This window comes from Dendrobates tinctorius, unplaced genomic scaffold (genome assembly GCF_039654945.1).
Source record: "Dendrobates tinctorius isolate UK_male_01 unplaced genomic scaffold, ASM3965494v1 ptg000434l, whole genome shotgun sequence".
NCBI lineage: Eukaryota > Metazoa > Chordata > Amphibia > Anura > Dendrobatidae > Dendrobates > Dendrobates tinctorius.
The window spans coordinates 820,001-833,007 of NW_027362097.1; the positions used below are offsets into that span (position 1 = coordinate 820,001).

Here is a 13,007-nt window from a genome sequence, read left to right on the forward strand (position 1 = left end):
CTTTTTTGTCATTGGGCTTCCTTCCACATATATTGGACCATTTGCTTGTTAAAACCCTTTGCAAACGAATCTTAATAGAACAATTGGGTCACTGCAGTAATTATGCAGGACAGGATCCCAGATCTCATCAGATCCATACCACGAGATCCAATTATAGGCGGCCCTATTACAGGACGGAAACACACAAAGTAAAATTGGGAGATGGGAGCGGCTCATTACAAAAAGATTTATAGGGTTTCTGTAGTTTTATGAAACTATTTCAAAGTTTTGATCGCTGGGGCTGAGGGCGCCGAGACCCCCCAGAGATTGCTGAAAGGAGGTGTAGAAACTCACTGCCACCATACGAGGTGGACATACTGTTTGCTCCAAGGAGAAGCCGATCACAGCGCTTCATTTTGTCGATCAGGGGTCTCATCCCCTTGTCATATCAAAGGCTATATAAAATGACAAGTTCACGTTAGAGGATACTGGCACCAATGGGAACATATTTGGGCTTCAGAAAAAAAAAAAATACCGTGTTTTACATGTTCTTTGCTTCCCTGCACTTTGCTGTCTGGAGAAAGAGTTAACTGAGGATCCATCATTAAGCTCATTCTGTTGGGAAATGTTCCTGCAAAACTCTTATCAGTCTTTCTTTGGCGATTTATGACCAAATTAAAGTTCAGCTTTACTTTTATGTGGCCACAACAACATGCGGTCAACAAATAACCAAAAGAGCATAAACCCTTACAATTATTTTTATTAAAAAAAATTGGTTAAAATATATAAAAAATAAAAGTAATACTGCTGGACAATTACATGATAAAACAGGTACGCCACATACGTATCCAATCAAATATCTTCGTGCATAACAACTGCCCACTCCTGTCCTATTAACTATGGCAATAAACCATCACCTTGCTCTGCATAGTATCTGATAATAAACATTGAAATAAAGGACAGAAGATTAGGCAAATAACACTCACATAGAATATGTAGGAAGTAGCGACCCCTTCGCCCCAACGCACGTTTCGCATTACTTCATCACACGACTCCTGATGAAGTAATAACACGAAACGTGCGTTGGGGCGATGGGGACGCTACTTCCTACATATTCTATGTGTTATTTGCCTAATCTTCTGTCCTTTATTTCAGTGTTTGTTATCAGATACTATGCAGAGCAAGGTGATGGTTTATTGCCATAGTTAATAGGACAGGAGTGGGCAGTTGTTATGCACTAAGATATTTGATAGGATACGTATGTGGCGTCCCTGTTTTATCATGTAATTGTCCAGCAGTATTACTTTTTTTTTTTTTTTTTTATATATTTTAACCAATTTTTGGATTTAATAAAAATAATTTTAAGGGTTTATGCTCTTTTGGCTATTTGTTAACTGCATGTTGTTGTGTCTGCATATTTTGTGAGTTAAATACCCATATATTTTGGTGGGCTTTTTTCAAATTAATTTACTCTTATGTGGTCTACAGTCAAAATTTCTGGGGCAAAACAGCGACACTAACAGAACGTTCATTGGCCAAACATCGCTCTGTGCAGCTGCTACGACGCAACACAAGACAAGCAAATGCAGTCACGTGCGACTCCTAGCGTGCCGCAAAAAAAAATCTAACTGGTTTTGACTTTTTGCAACTCGCTTGTCATTGCCGTGTGGCAATGCAATCCCATTTACCTGAATTGTAGGGGGATTTTTTTTTCTTTTTTGGCTGAGTGACCTGCGTTTCGCCTAAAGTCACTGTGTGGCAAATGCCTTAATCAGGAGGAAAAAGACAGATCGCTACAAACTCTATCAAAAGGAGCTCAAAGACAAATTCTCAGTTAACTCATTCTGCAGCCAGAAAAAATAAAAGTAAATGTTATATACAGAACATAGTGGCCATTTGTTTTTAATGAAACTTAATTGCAAAAATGATGTTTAGCCCAAAACACATGTATTAAAAATCTCCCACATCAAGAATTCATAAGCCAAATGCACATCTAAAATGTGAAAATATTAATCTGCTCAGAGCAAAAAAAAAAATAAATGAATCTATTATGTGCTGGGACCTAATCATTCATTATATTCCTATAAATCCACAAAAATGTGCCAAAATTACAATAAAAAAAAAAACATCTACCCCTCACCCATGAAAATTAAGAAGTTTGAAAAAGAAAAGAAAAGAATGCAAGATTTTAGAATACAAACAAGCAGCATATCTAGAGAGAGAAAAAGTCGCACGCACGTACCTTGGCCAACGTTTCCACATCTTTGTACCTGTAGGTGGCAGCAAAGGACAAGAGATGTAACTAACGTCATTGTCACAGCACGACGCTCCCCAGCGGCCCGGTTGCCGGAACTTGATCACGCATTTACCCTCTCGTTTTGTATTTGAAGTGCATATAAATATGCAGAATGTTATTATAGGAGATTAGGAGATACCAGTGCAGCTGTCACCCGCACAAATCTGGTCTGCGCCCCACTCAGATCATTCACTAAGGCTTCTATAGCGGGCCATATTACGTATATACCAAGTATTTTATATACACGTTTATCGCTAGGACATGCCATAACTGTCTGATCAGTGGGGGTCCTACTGATATAACCTCTGCCTCCCGCCAAGAAAGTTTCATGACCATTACTCCACAATGCAGCACCCAAAACCACTGACGAGAAAGGCGGTCTATGCGGCCGATCAAAGCAAACTTCCAGGAATTGATCAGATATTGATGACCTATCATTACTGCTAGAGATTATTCTTAAAAGTCATTGTCAGGATGTTTGGGATAGTCGTCCTGCTACAGAAGTTTGGAGCCAGACACTTCCCTGAGGGTACTGCATGGTGGATAAATATCTGTATTTATTATCATTGAAGGCGCCAAGAAATTAGCAAGGTTGAATCTTAGGGCAGCAGACAGAAGACCCATCATGCTTACTTTCCCTTGAAGAATCGGAAAGTGTCCAGCAGAAAACACAGGACCTGGGGTAATATATAAAGATTGCAGCAGGTGCTCTGGACTGAGTCAAAAGTTGATATATTTGGCTGTAACAGAAGGCAGACTGTTCATTGAAGCACTACAGAGCGGCACAATAATGAGGCTCGTGCAGGCACCAGTGAAGCATGGTGGAGGCTCGTGCAGGCACCAGTGAAGCATGGTGGAGGCTCGTGCAGGCACCAGTGAAGCATGGTGGAGGCTCGTGCAGGCACCAGTGAAGCATAGTGGAGGCTCGTGCAGGCACCAGTGAAGCATAGTGGAGGCTCGTGCAGGCACCAGTGAAGCATGGTGGAGGCTCGTGCAGGCACCAGTGAAGCATGGTGGAGGCTCGTGCAGGCACCAGTGAAGCATGGTGGAGGCTCCTGCAGGCACCAGTGAAACATGGTGGAGGCTCCTGCAGGCACCAGTGAAGCATGGTGGAGGCTCCTGCAGGCACCAGTGAAGCATGGTGGAGGCTCCTGCAGGCACCAGTGAAGCATGGTGGAGGCTCCTGCAGGCACCAGTGAAGCATGGTGGAGGCTTCTGCAGGCACCAGTGAAGCATGGTGGAGGCTCCTGCAGGCACCAGTGAAGCATGGTGGAGGCTCCTGCAGGCACCAGTGAAGCATGGTGGAGGCTCCGGCAGGCACCAGTGAAGCATGGTGGAGGCTCCGGCAGGCACCAGTGAAGCATGGTGGAGGCTCCGGCAGGCACCAGTGAAGCATGGTGGAGGCTCCGGCAGGCACCAGTGAAGCATGGTGGAGGCTCCGGCAGGCACCAGTGAAGCATGGTGGAGGCTCCGGCAGGCACCAGTGAAGCATGGTGGAGGCTCCTGCAGGCACCAGTGAAGCATGGTGGAGGCTCCTGCAGGCACCAGTGAAGCATGGTGGAGGCTCCTGCAGGCACCAGTGAAGCATGGTGGAGGCTCCTGCAGGCACCAGTGAAGCATGGTGGAGGCTCCTGCAGGCACCAGTGAAGCATGGTGGAGGCTCCTGCAGGCACCAGTGAAGCATGGTGGAGGCTCCTGCAGGCACCAGTGAAGCATGGTGGAGGCTCCTGCAGGCACCAGTGAAGCATGGTGGAGGCTCCTGCAGGCACCAGTGAAGCATAGTGGAGGCTCCTGCAGGCACCAGTGAAGCATAGTGGAGGCTCCTGCAGGCACCAGTGAAGCATGGTGGAGGGTTCTGTAAGGCTAGTTTCACACTAGCGTTTATTCAACGCAGCGCACGGCGCCGCTAAGCCCCGCCCCCTGACGGCTCCCTGCCCGCCCCATCCGGTCATCGCCGCCTACTATCGCACATGGACGCTTGCGATCTGCGCATCTCATCTTTAGCATAGGGTGTGCAGATTGTGCGCTGGCCGTGCGCTAGTAGGATTTTGGCGTGCGCTGCACACTTTTGAAGGTGCGCCGTAATGCAACATGCTGCGTTCGGCGCGCACGGGCGCACCTTCAAAAGTGCGCAGCGCACGCCAAAATCCTACTAGCGCACGGCCAGCGCACCCTATGCTACAGATAGGGTGCGTATATCGCAAGCGTCCATGTGCGATAGTAGGCGGCGCCGTGCGCTGCGTCGAATAAACGCTAGTGCGAAACTAGCCTAAAATTGGGAATACATTTCAGCAGTGTTGAGGATTTGGTCAGGTTTAATGGTGTTCTCATTGCTGAGAAATAAGGGCAGATAGTTGTGAATCAAAATTTATTCTGCCGCCAGACAACGACTCCAAAGATACATCCAATGTCATTAAGAACCATCATCAAAGTTAAAAAGAACGAAAAGTCCTGGAAGTGATGATCCTCCCCCGCGGAGCCCCTATCTCATCGAGTCTGGGATTACAAGAAGACACAGAAGGATTTGCACAAGCGACATCCACAGAAGATCTGTGGTTAGTTCTCCTCGATGTCTGAAACAACCTCCCTGCCGAGATCCTTCTAAAACTGTAAGTGACAAGTACTGAAAATAAGTGATGCAGTTTTGAAGGCAAACAGCGGTCACCAGATACGGATGCGATTTAGATTTCTCCTTTTTTTCTTTCTAATTGTCTTTTGTGGATACAAATATTAAAGATTTCTATTTTTGAAAGCATTCTTACTTTGCAGTATTTTTCCCACATCTGCCTAAAACTTTTGCACCGTGCTATATATTACCGGTGATTTTTTTTTTTTTTTTTTTTTTTTTAAATTTCACCCCACCGCTCAGACACACGTGACAGGGACGCATCAAACGACCGGGGTACGTACAAGTGACAGACGTTCTCCAATGTGAAAACATTAGGTGTAAATGGCCGTGATTAAAAGTTGTGATTTCAGCTCATTTCTAAGATTCGTCCTTGTAAAAATAAAAAAAAAGATAATTATTCCCCTCTGATTGTGAGCGCAGCTTGATGTGATGTGCTGTGAAGACGGCAGCATGAGAATTTACTGTAGCGGTTACAAAACTGATGGCAATCTGTCAGCAAGCAGGGAATACGTCCCGCCGGAGCCCACCCACTTCATGAAAGATGTTGGCAGTTTGTCAGGGTTCCTAATCACATCCATCCATTCACCATTATCGGGAGCCTTCCCCGGGATTAACATACCAATGAGCGCGCGCAGAATACACAGCCGAGCGCTCGCTCGTTATCTCCGCGGACGCACTAGTAAAGGGGAGAAATAATTATAGGGTAGTGCGTCTGCGCATGTAGCAGAGCCGAGTTTGTTCTATGGTGCAAAGAATGAAAAACAGAACTACAGGGAAAATCCTATTGTGGCTAATCCAGAGATTTCTAATACTCCACTATGCTAAACTGTTGGGAGAAGACAATGGTTACGATGTAAAGGCTGCTGGCTTGAAGACACCATGAAATGTATATAAAAAAAAAAAAAGCGATGAAGCACCATCATCCATCAGACAGACTTTAAGGGTCTCTTTTCAGAAAATCTTGGTCCTCGGGTGCAAGCAAATCATACTTTACTGACCAGAGCCGAAACTCTGCCGCTACTCCCAGTGTCCGATATTGGTGTGACATCGCGTCTATTGCCAATCGGTGAGCTCAGCGGCTCCGAGCGAGGCGTCCCGTCTACACTAGCAGAGCTCGCCAACTGAGACTAGTTTCACACTAGCATATGGAGGAGCTGGGGAGGGATGCGGACTTCCTCTGAAGCTCCGCCCACTGCCACGCCTCCTCCGTTGATCTCCGCCTACGTCGGAATGTGGCCTGCGTACCCTAGATTTAGCATTGGGTACGCCGGCCATGCTGATGTATGCGGATGCCTGCGCATGCTTTGTTTTGACGGTGCAGCGACCACAACAAAATCCAAGACGTTGCGTTCGGCACAGGTCACCGTACCGTCAAAACGACACGTGCGGAGGCATTCGCATACATCGGCATGGCCTGTGTACCCAATGCTAAAGATAGGGTATGCAGGCCGCATGCCGACGGAGGCGGAGCTGACCGATGGAGGCGTGGCAGGGGGCAGAGCTTCATGGAGGAAGTCCTCATCCCTTCGCAGCTCCTCCATACGCTAGTGTGAAACTAGCCTGACTGCGGCGCTGTCCATGTGACATCAGCGGCACAATAACACCAGTGCAGAGTCTGTACAGGACCCGCTGTGGGTGACTAAGAGAAGGGCTTTTAAAGTTTGGAGGGTTTTTTTTTTTATAACAAACTGCAGCAGAGTTAAAAAAATATTTCCTGAAAAGAGACCACCCCTTTAAGAGCTCGCTCTGGAGGACCCTGCGGCGTGTTTAGACGTTATACTGGCGGCACACGGATATAATGGAAGTGTGAAATGTTTCATGGAACTTGCGGTGGAGAGGACAGCTTAAAACCAGCTAAAAAGACAATGTTCACACTGCATTCACATGGTCACTGCAGCTTCAACCAAAACTGCATAAGACAATAGTACAAGCAAATATGAGAAACTTTGATATATCTAGTCAGAGAAATCAGTCCCCCCTCCACCCCCCAAAAACACCTAAGTCTTCTTGGTCAAAAGTAAGGCTTCCCAATTTACTGAGGGAGTGGACTGCAGCTACCTATTTGAGTCTATGTAGAAAGCAAAGGGGGGGGGGGGGGGGGAGGTGGTCGGGAGGCAGAGGAGGGGCCGCAGGGGGGTAAGGCAGAACAAGGTGGAAGGAGGACAAGAGGATGGGAGAAGGAGGAGGATGGGAGGACAAAGAGACCATTGCTGCTGCTTTCCAGTGTTTGCCTCGCCCCCAGAGCAGGATTCACAGCTACACTGCTCAGGGCTGCTAAATAATGTCCTCCATGCTGATGCGGCTTGTGAACATGAGCTACATAAAGACAGGAGAGCAGGAGTTCCTCATGTCTCTGCATAAGGGAGGAGGCACGATCCCAAGTCTCAAAAAGACTTAGATGTGGGACCATGTATCCAACAATGGCATTTCCTCCTCTGGACTAATCTTTTAATGGGCAAGTGAAGCAGAAGGATGAGAAAAGGAAATAAAAATATTAATATTTGTGAATATAAGTTTTCTCACTTACTTTAAAAATGCAGCACCCAGAGCAACCACCAAACTTCGGTCCTTTGGAATTGTTATAGGAGAGGAAGATACTGAAATGAAGAAATTCCGATACAACATGTTACATATATGTCAGCTGATTATTATTTTTTTTTTATTATTAACCCTTTCATGACAAGGCCAAACACAGAACATTTCTTTGTTCTCATTTTTTTGGCTTTTTCTTTGGTCACTTTTGCATTTTCTCATTGCTCTCTCCCCTACAGAGGTACAGTACAGTAGCATGAGGTGGTATCTACAAACCACATAAGTTGCTCAGGTAATGCAGCTCATTCAGGATGGCACATCAGTGTGAGCTGTGGCAAGAAGGGTAGCTGTGTTAGCACAGTGTCCAGAGCATGGAGCAGATACCAGGAGATAGGCCAGTACACCAGGAGATGTGGAGGGAGCTATACGAGGGCAACAACCGAGCAGCAGGACTGCTACCTCCTCCTTTGTGCAAGGAGGAACAGGAGAAGCAGTGCCAGAGCCCTGCAAAATGACTTCCAGCATTCCACTAAAATCATTGTGTCTGCTCAAACTGTCAGAAACAGATTGCATGAGGGCCCGATGTCCACAAGTGGGTGTTGTGCTTAGATCCCAACACTGTGCAGGGCGATTGGCAGATTCAACATTGATGCTCTGTTCTCCTCACGGATGAGAGCAGGTTCACACTAAGCACATGTTACAGACATGACAGTCTCTGGAGATGCCATGGAGAACGTTCTGCTGCCTACAACATCCTCGAGCATGACCTGTTTCACAGTGGGTCAGTAATGGTGGGGGAAGCATTTCTTTGGAGGGCCGCACAGCCTTCCTTATGCTAGCCAGAGGTACCCCGACTGCCATTAGGTAACTGGATGAGATCCTCAGTCCCATTGTGAGACCATGTACATTGTGCACTGGGCCCTGGGTTTCTTTTGATGCGTGCATAGTGGCTGAATGTGAAGGCATTGATGCTATGGACTGGCCTTTCCATTCTCCAGACCTGAATCTAATCGAGTACATCTGGGACATCACGTTTTGTTCCATCCACCAACACCACGTTGCACCACAGACTGTCCAGGAGCTGACTGAAGCTTTATTTCAGGTCTGGGAGGAGATCCCTCAGGAGAACATCTGCCGCCTCATCAGGATCATGCCCAGGCATTGTAAGGAGGTCATACAGGCACGTGGAGGCCACACACACTACTGAGCATCATTTCCTTGATTTTCTTGTCTTGAGGCATTTCCACTGAAGTTGGATCAGCCTGTAATTTGATTTTACACTTTGATTTTGAGTATCATTCCAAATCCAGACTTCCATGGGATATTAATTTTAATTTACATTGATCATTTTTATGTTTTATTGTTCTCAACGCATGCCACTATGTAATGAATAAAGATTTGTAACTGGAATATTTAATTCAGTGACATCTAGGATGTGGTATTTTGGTGTTCCCTTTATTTGTTTGAGCAGTGTATATAATTTTTGTGTGTGTTTCTGCTGAAATGGGGGGTCCCTCGCAAGCAAAAACAGGCCTTTGCCATGACATAAGTGAAAACCGTTTTATTCCCCACAATCATGGCCAATAAGGCAGGATATCCACAAGGATACTTACGAAATGAGTGCACGCTTGTTAGATTCCCAGTGTAGAGTCCGCGTCTGACTGCTGAAAGACACACATTTTCAAGATCTTCCAGACATTCTTTATCCTGAAAGGAATCAATAGTTATAGAGTCAGATTTATTATGGCAGACTGTTTCATTTGACAGTCTTTAAAAAAAATATATATATCTTTTTACCAAGCATTGTACAAAAAAAAAAAAGTAAAAATTTGCAACTCCGCTTACACCAAAAAAATTGGTTCACGCTGATTAAATACGAGCCATTGTGTTTTAGTCTACAGAAGAAAAAAATAAACACTGAAAGGGAATGTCCCTCGGGTTTTTGCCATCTCATCTGAGAGCAGCATGATGTAGTGGCAGAGAACCCGATTTCAGCAATGTGTCACTTACTGAACTGTTTGCTACAGTTTTGATAAAATATCCTTTTTTATCTGCTGCAGATCTAGCAGTTCTCTGAATGCTGAGCTATGTATAACTCCACCCACACCACTGATTGGCTGCAGGATTACTAGTCCTCTCATGATAATGTCCTGCTAATAAAACTGTGATTTGATCAACACTTCAACAAGTAGTTCAGTAAGTGACATCACTCTACATTATGCTGCTCTAGGAGCCAAAACCTGTTCACAGATTCTTTTTAAAGGAGAACGCCGGCAATCAAGGTAGTTTCAGTGGTTTTCTTGTTCTTTAAAACAGATTGCATTTTCAAATTTGGGGTTATTCAGCGTGGATCTGTTTCCACCCAGCATACAAGGGGCCATCCTCTACATCTAGAGGAAAGAAGAGTTCACGGCTACGGATGGAGAATCTTCACAGAGAGCAGAGACAATACAGGAAAACTCTGCTACACCACGGCGTGATGGTTCCTCATTCTACAAGGAGGACCTGGACAATCTTACTAGGAAAAATCTAAGCTATAGGTACCAGATTTCTGGAGATGGGGCGCTGATTCGGAAATTTATTTCGTCCGCCATGTTTAAATTTGGGAAGGAGAATTTACCTAAATATGGGGCAATGATAATCTGCCTCTCCAGGGGGTTTTATTTGTTATTATCTGAATCCCCAGAGTAGGATTATAGGCTGGATGTAGACAATCCTGAGTCTTAACTACATAACTAAGAAACAGACAATACCTGCAGAATAGCATGGCCAGAGTTCGCCTCGGAGAACATCCAAGAGATGCATTTAAGTAAAAAGTCTATTTCCACATCAACCCCCATGGTCTTCATATTTTTCATCATATCAATTAAGCCTTGAGAAGAAAATGTGAAATAATGTATGAGTGTTAAGAATCAACATTTATACCCACAGACCCGAGATCACCAAGATGAAGATCCAGCCTAGCTCTCATAATATATATATTTATTATTTTTATTGCTTTTATTTTATTTACTTTAATTTTATTTACTACTTTTAATTATTACTTTTATACTACTACTACTACTACTACTACTACTACTACTACTCCCATTGCTTCTCTTTTGTTCCTGAGATTTGGCCTCCTCTTTCCTGGTTTATAGTTCAGTCTTTTTAGCCAAGTGGGCGTGATCCTCAAAATTTCTTTAACGGCATCTTCTAGGTGACCACACCTAGTTGGCTAAATAGACTAAATTAATAGTCAATAAACAAAAAAAAGTGCCATATCTCGTGAACAGAGCGAGCGCGCAAAAACAAAAGAAAAACAGTGCATTCAGGAGAACAGCGGCATTTACACCAGCTAAAAATAATAATAATTACATATTTAGGTTATGTGACAGCTGTTTCTTTGTTAAAGTCCATAATAACCCCTAGAAGTCAGAATGCCTTTGACATAACTTTTTTCCAGAAAGTATACGTGACCATAAAGAGATCATTAAACACCAAAAAGTATTTTTTCTAACTATTTCTACTAAGTATCTGAAAAATAAAAATTTTAAAAAAAAATATACCAAAGCAGAACAGGAGTCCCTGTAAATCAGAGATGGAAATAGACGTAGCGCATCAGTCAGCTGAAGCATTAACTGCCGAGCTGGAGGGCCGGCCGGGCGATCTATAATATTTACATGATTTTGCTTTCATTCCATTACGCACAGTTATCTTCCTTATGTCAAAAGTTCTACAGGTATTGACATGTTGCTAGTACAACAGGCCTTAGCAGAAAGCTGCGGGCTTGGGCTTCATCGCAGCATATGCCAATGACCCCCACCACCACTACTCGCCTTGCAAATTTGGTACTTTTTTTTTTCCTCTCTTCCTTAAATGCAAACTTTGAAAAGTCCCCCTGCTCTGCCCTGGAGTGCCACCTATGGAAAAGTGACACTTCCATGAATATTTTATGCAGTGCACTATGGTGCAAGTAATATGATGTGAATTCCCTTTGAGCACTTAAAAATACATGCAGGCAAGTCACAATAAATTAAAGTCGCATCAGCTGCTCAACTTTGCCTTAAACAAAACGCCTTATTTAAGTCGGAGATGTACAAAAAAAAAAAAAAAAAAAAAGGAGAAAGGAGAAAGCATTAATTATGGGCACTTTAACTGCAAGCACTGTGTGTGCCCAGAGCTAGCAGCCACTTAGTTTGGGCCAAGGTGTTGAGGTCCCTTCCCAATGTTTCTCTCCTAAGCAATAATACAGTAGCAAGAATCAGATGAACACTGGATGTAGCAATACACTAAGGAGTCTGGAAATCTGCGAACGGTCAGGGTGTTAGTGTTAGGTAAACCACGGTAATTCCACAGGATTAAAAACCACAAGGTATTAGGATCAACACTCGGCACTTTTGCAGGGTTTTTTTCCCCAATGTGCAGCCAAAAACAAAAAACACTGTTTCACAATGCCAGCAAAGAAAATGAGATTTCAAAAATGACACTTAAAACGTTATAAGGTTTTGTTAGATCCTGGACCTTCGTTTTAAATCTGCTGCATGTCTATACTTTCAGCTTTTTATCCAATTTTCTAATAAAAAATGAAAAACGCAGCAAAAAAAAAAAAAAAAAAAAAATTTACACATTTTACGCAGTTTTTTTTTCTGCCAACAAAAAAAAAGAAAAAAAAGAAAGAAAAAAAGGCTGTGTTGGAATATACTTATTGCTTTGGATTTGGAGTTGGGTATGCCATGCAATAACACTTTGCGGTTAAGTTGACGACAAAATTTCAAGTTCAAAATCCACAATGTGTCTAAGAAAAATGTTATGCTGAAGAACATGTTTCTGTAGCTTTAAAAAAAAAAAAAAAAAGAAATTGCACAAATTCAACATGCATAAAAATTAATGGCAAAAAACTTCTGCAGTGCACTAGAGAGAATTATATAGATATACCTATATATCGATCTAGATATTAAAAATTGGTACAATTCTGCACAGTTATGGGCGATGTATATATAGGGATTTTTGTGTACTCACCGTAAAATCCTTTTCTCCGAGCCTATCATTGGGGGACACAGAGACAGTGGGTGTTATGCTGCTGCCACTAGGAGGACACTAAGTAAACCAGAAAAAAAGTTAGCTCCTCCCCTGCAGTATACACCCTCTCGCTGGCTGGGATTTCTCCAGTTCGGTGAAAAAAGCAGTAGGAGCATAAACAGTCAACAATAGCCATAACTAAGTCAAAGCCTAAGAATGCTACAGTGTGCCAATAGGCTAAACAGGGTGGGTGCTGTGCCCCCCAATGATTGGCTCGGAGAAAAGGATTTTACGGTGAGTACACAAAAATCCCTATTTCTCCTACGCCACATTGGGGGACAGACAGTGGGACATCCTAAAGCAGTCCCTGGGTGGGGAGCATACATCTGCTAATACCCCATGTACCACTGAGGTACTGCCGATTGAAAGCTGCGTCTGTCGAGAGCTGCATCCACAGAGGCCCGAGAATGAATCAGGCAATGTTTGTAAAGGTAAGCAGGCTGGACGAAGGCGCAGCCTTGTGAACAGGCCTGAGAATTAATTTGGTAATGTTTTGTAAAAAGTATGCAG

The 13,007-nt window shown here is 43.9% G+C and overlaps 1 protein-coding gene across 1 annotated transcript in view; it reads right to left on the reverse strand.

The window, feature by feature from the left end:
• Positions 1 to 13,007, reverse strand: part of LRPPRC (leucine rich pentatricopeptide repeat containing) — a 213,246-nt gene that overhangs the window by 151,546 nt on the left and 48,693 nt on the right. The window contains exons 12-15 of the mRNA XM_073564219.1: positions 10,190 to 10,308; positions 9,050 to 9,143; positions 7,432 to 7,501; positions 2,222 to 2,249 (exon numbers count right to left, since the gene is read on the reverse strand). Of these exons, the coding sequence (XP_073420320.1) occupies positions 2,222 to 2,249; positions 7,432 to 7,501; positions 9,050 to 9,143; positions 10,190 to 10,308 (311 nt within the window). The remainder of the gene's footprint in view (positions 1 to 2,221; positions 2,250 to 7,431; positions 7,502 to 9,049; positions 9,144 to 10,189; positions 10,309 to 13,007) is intronic.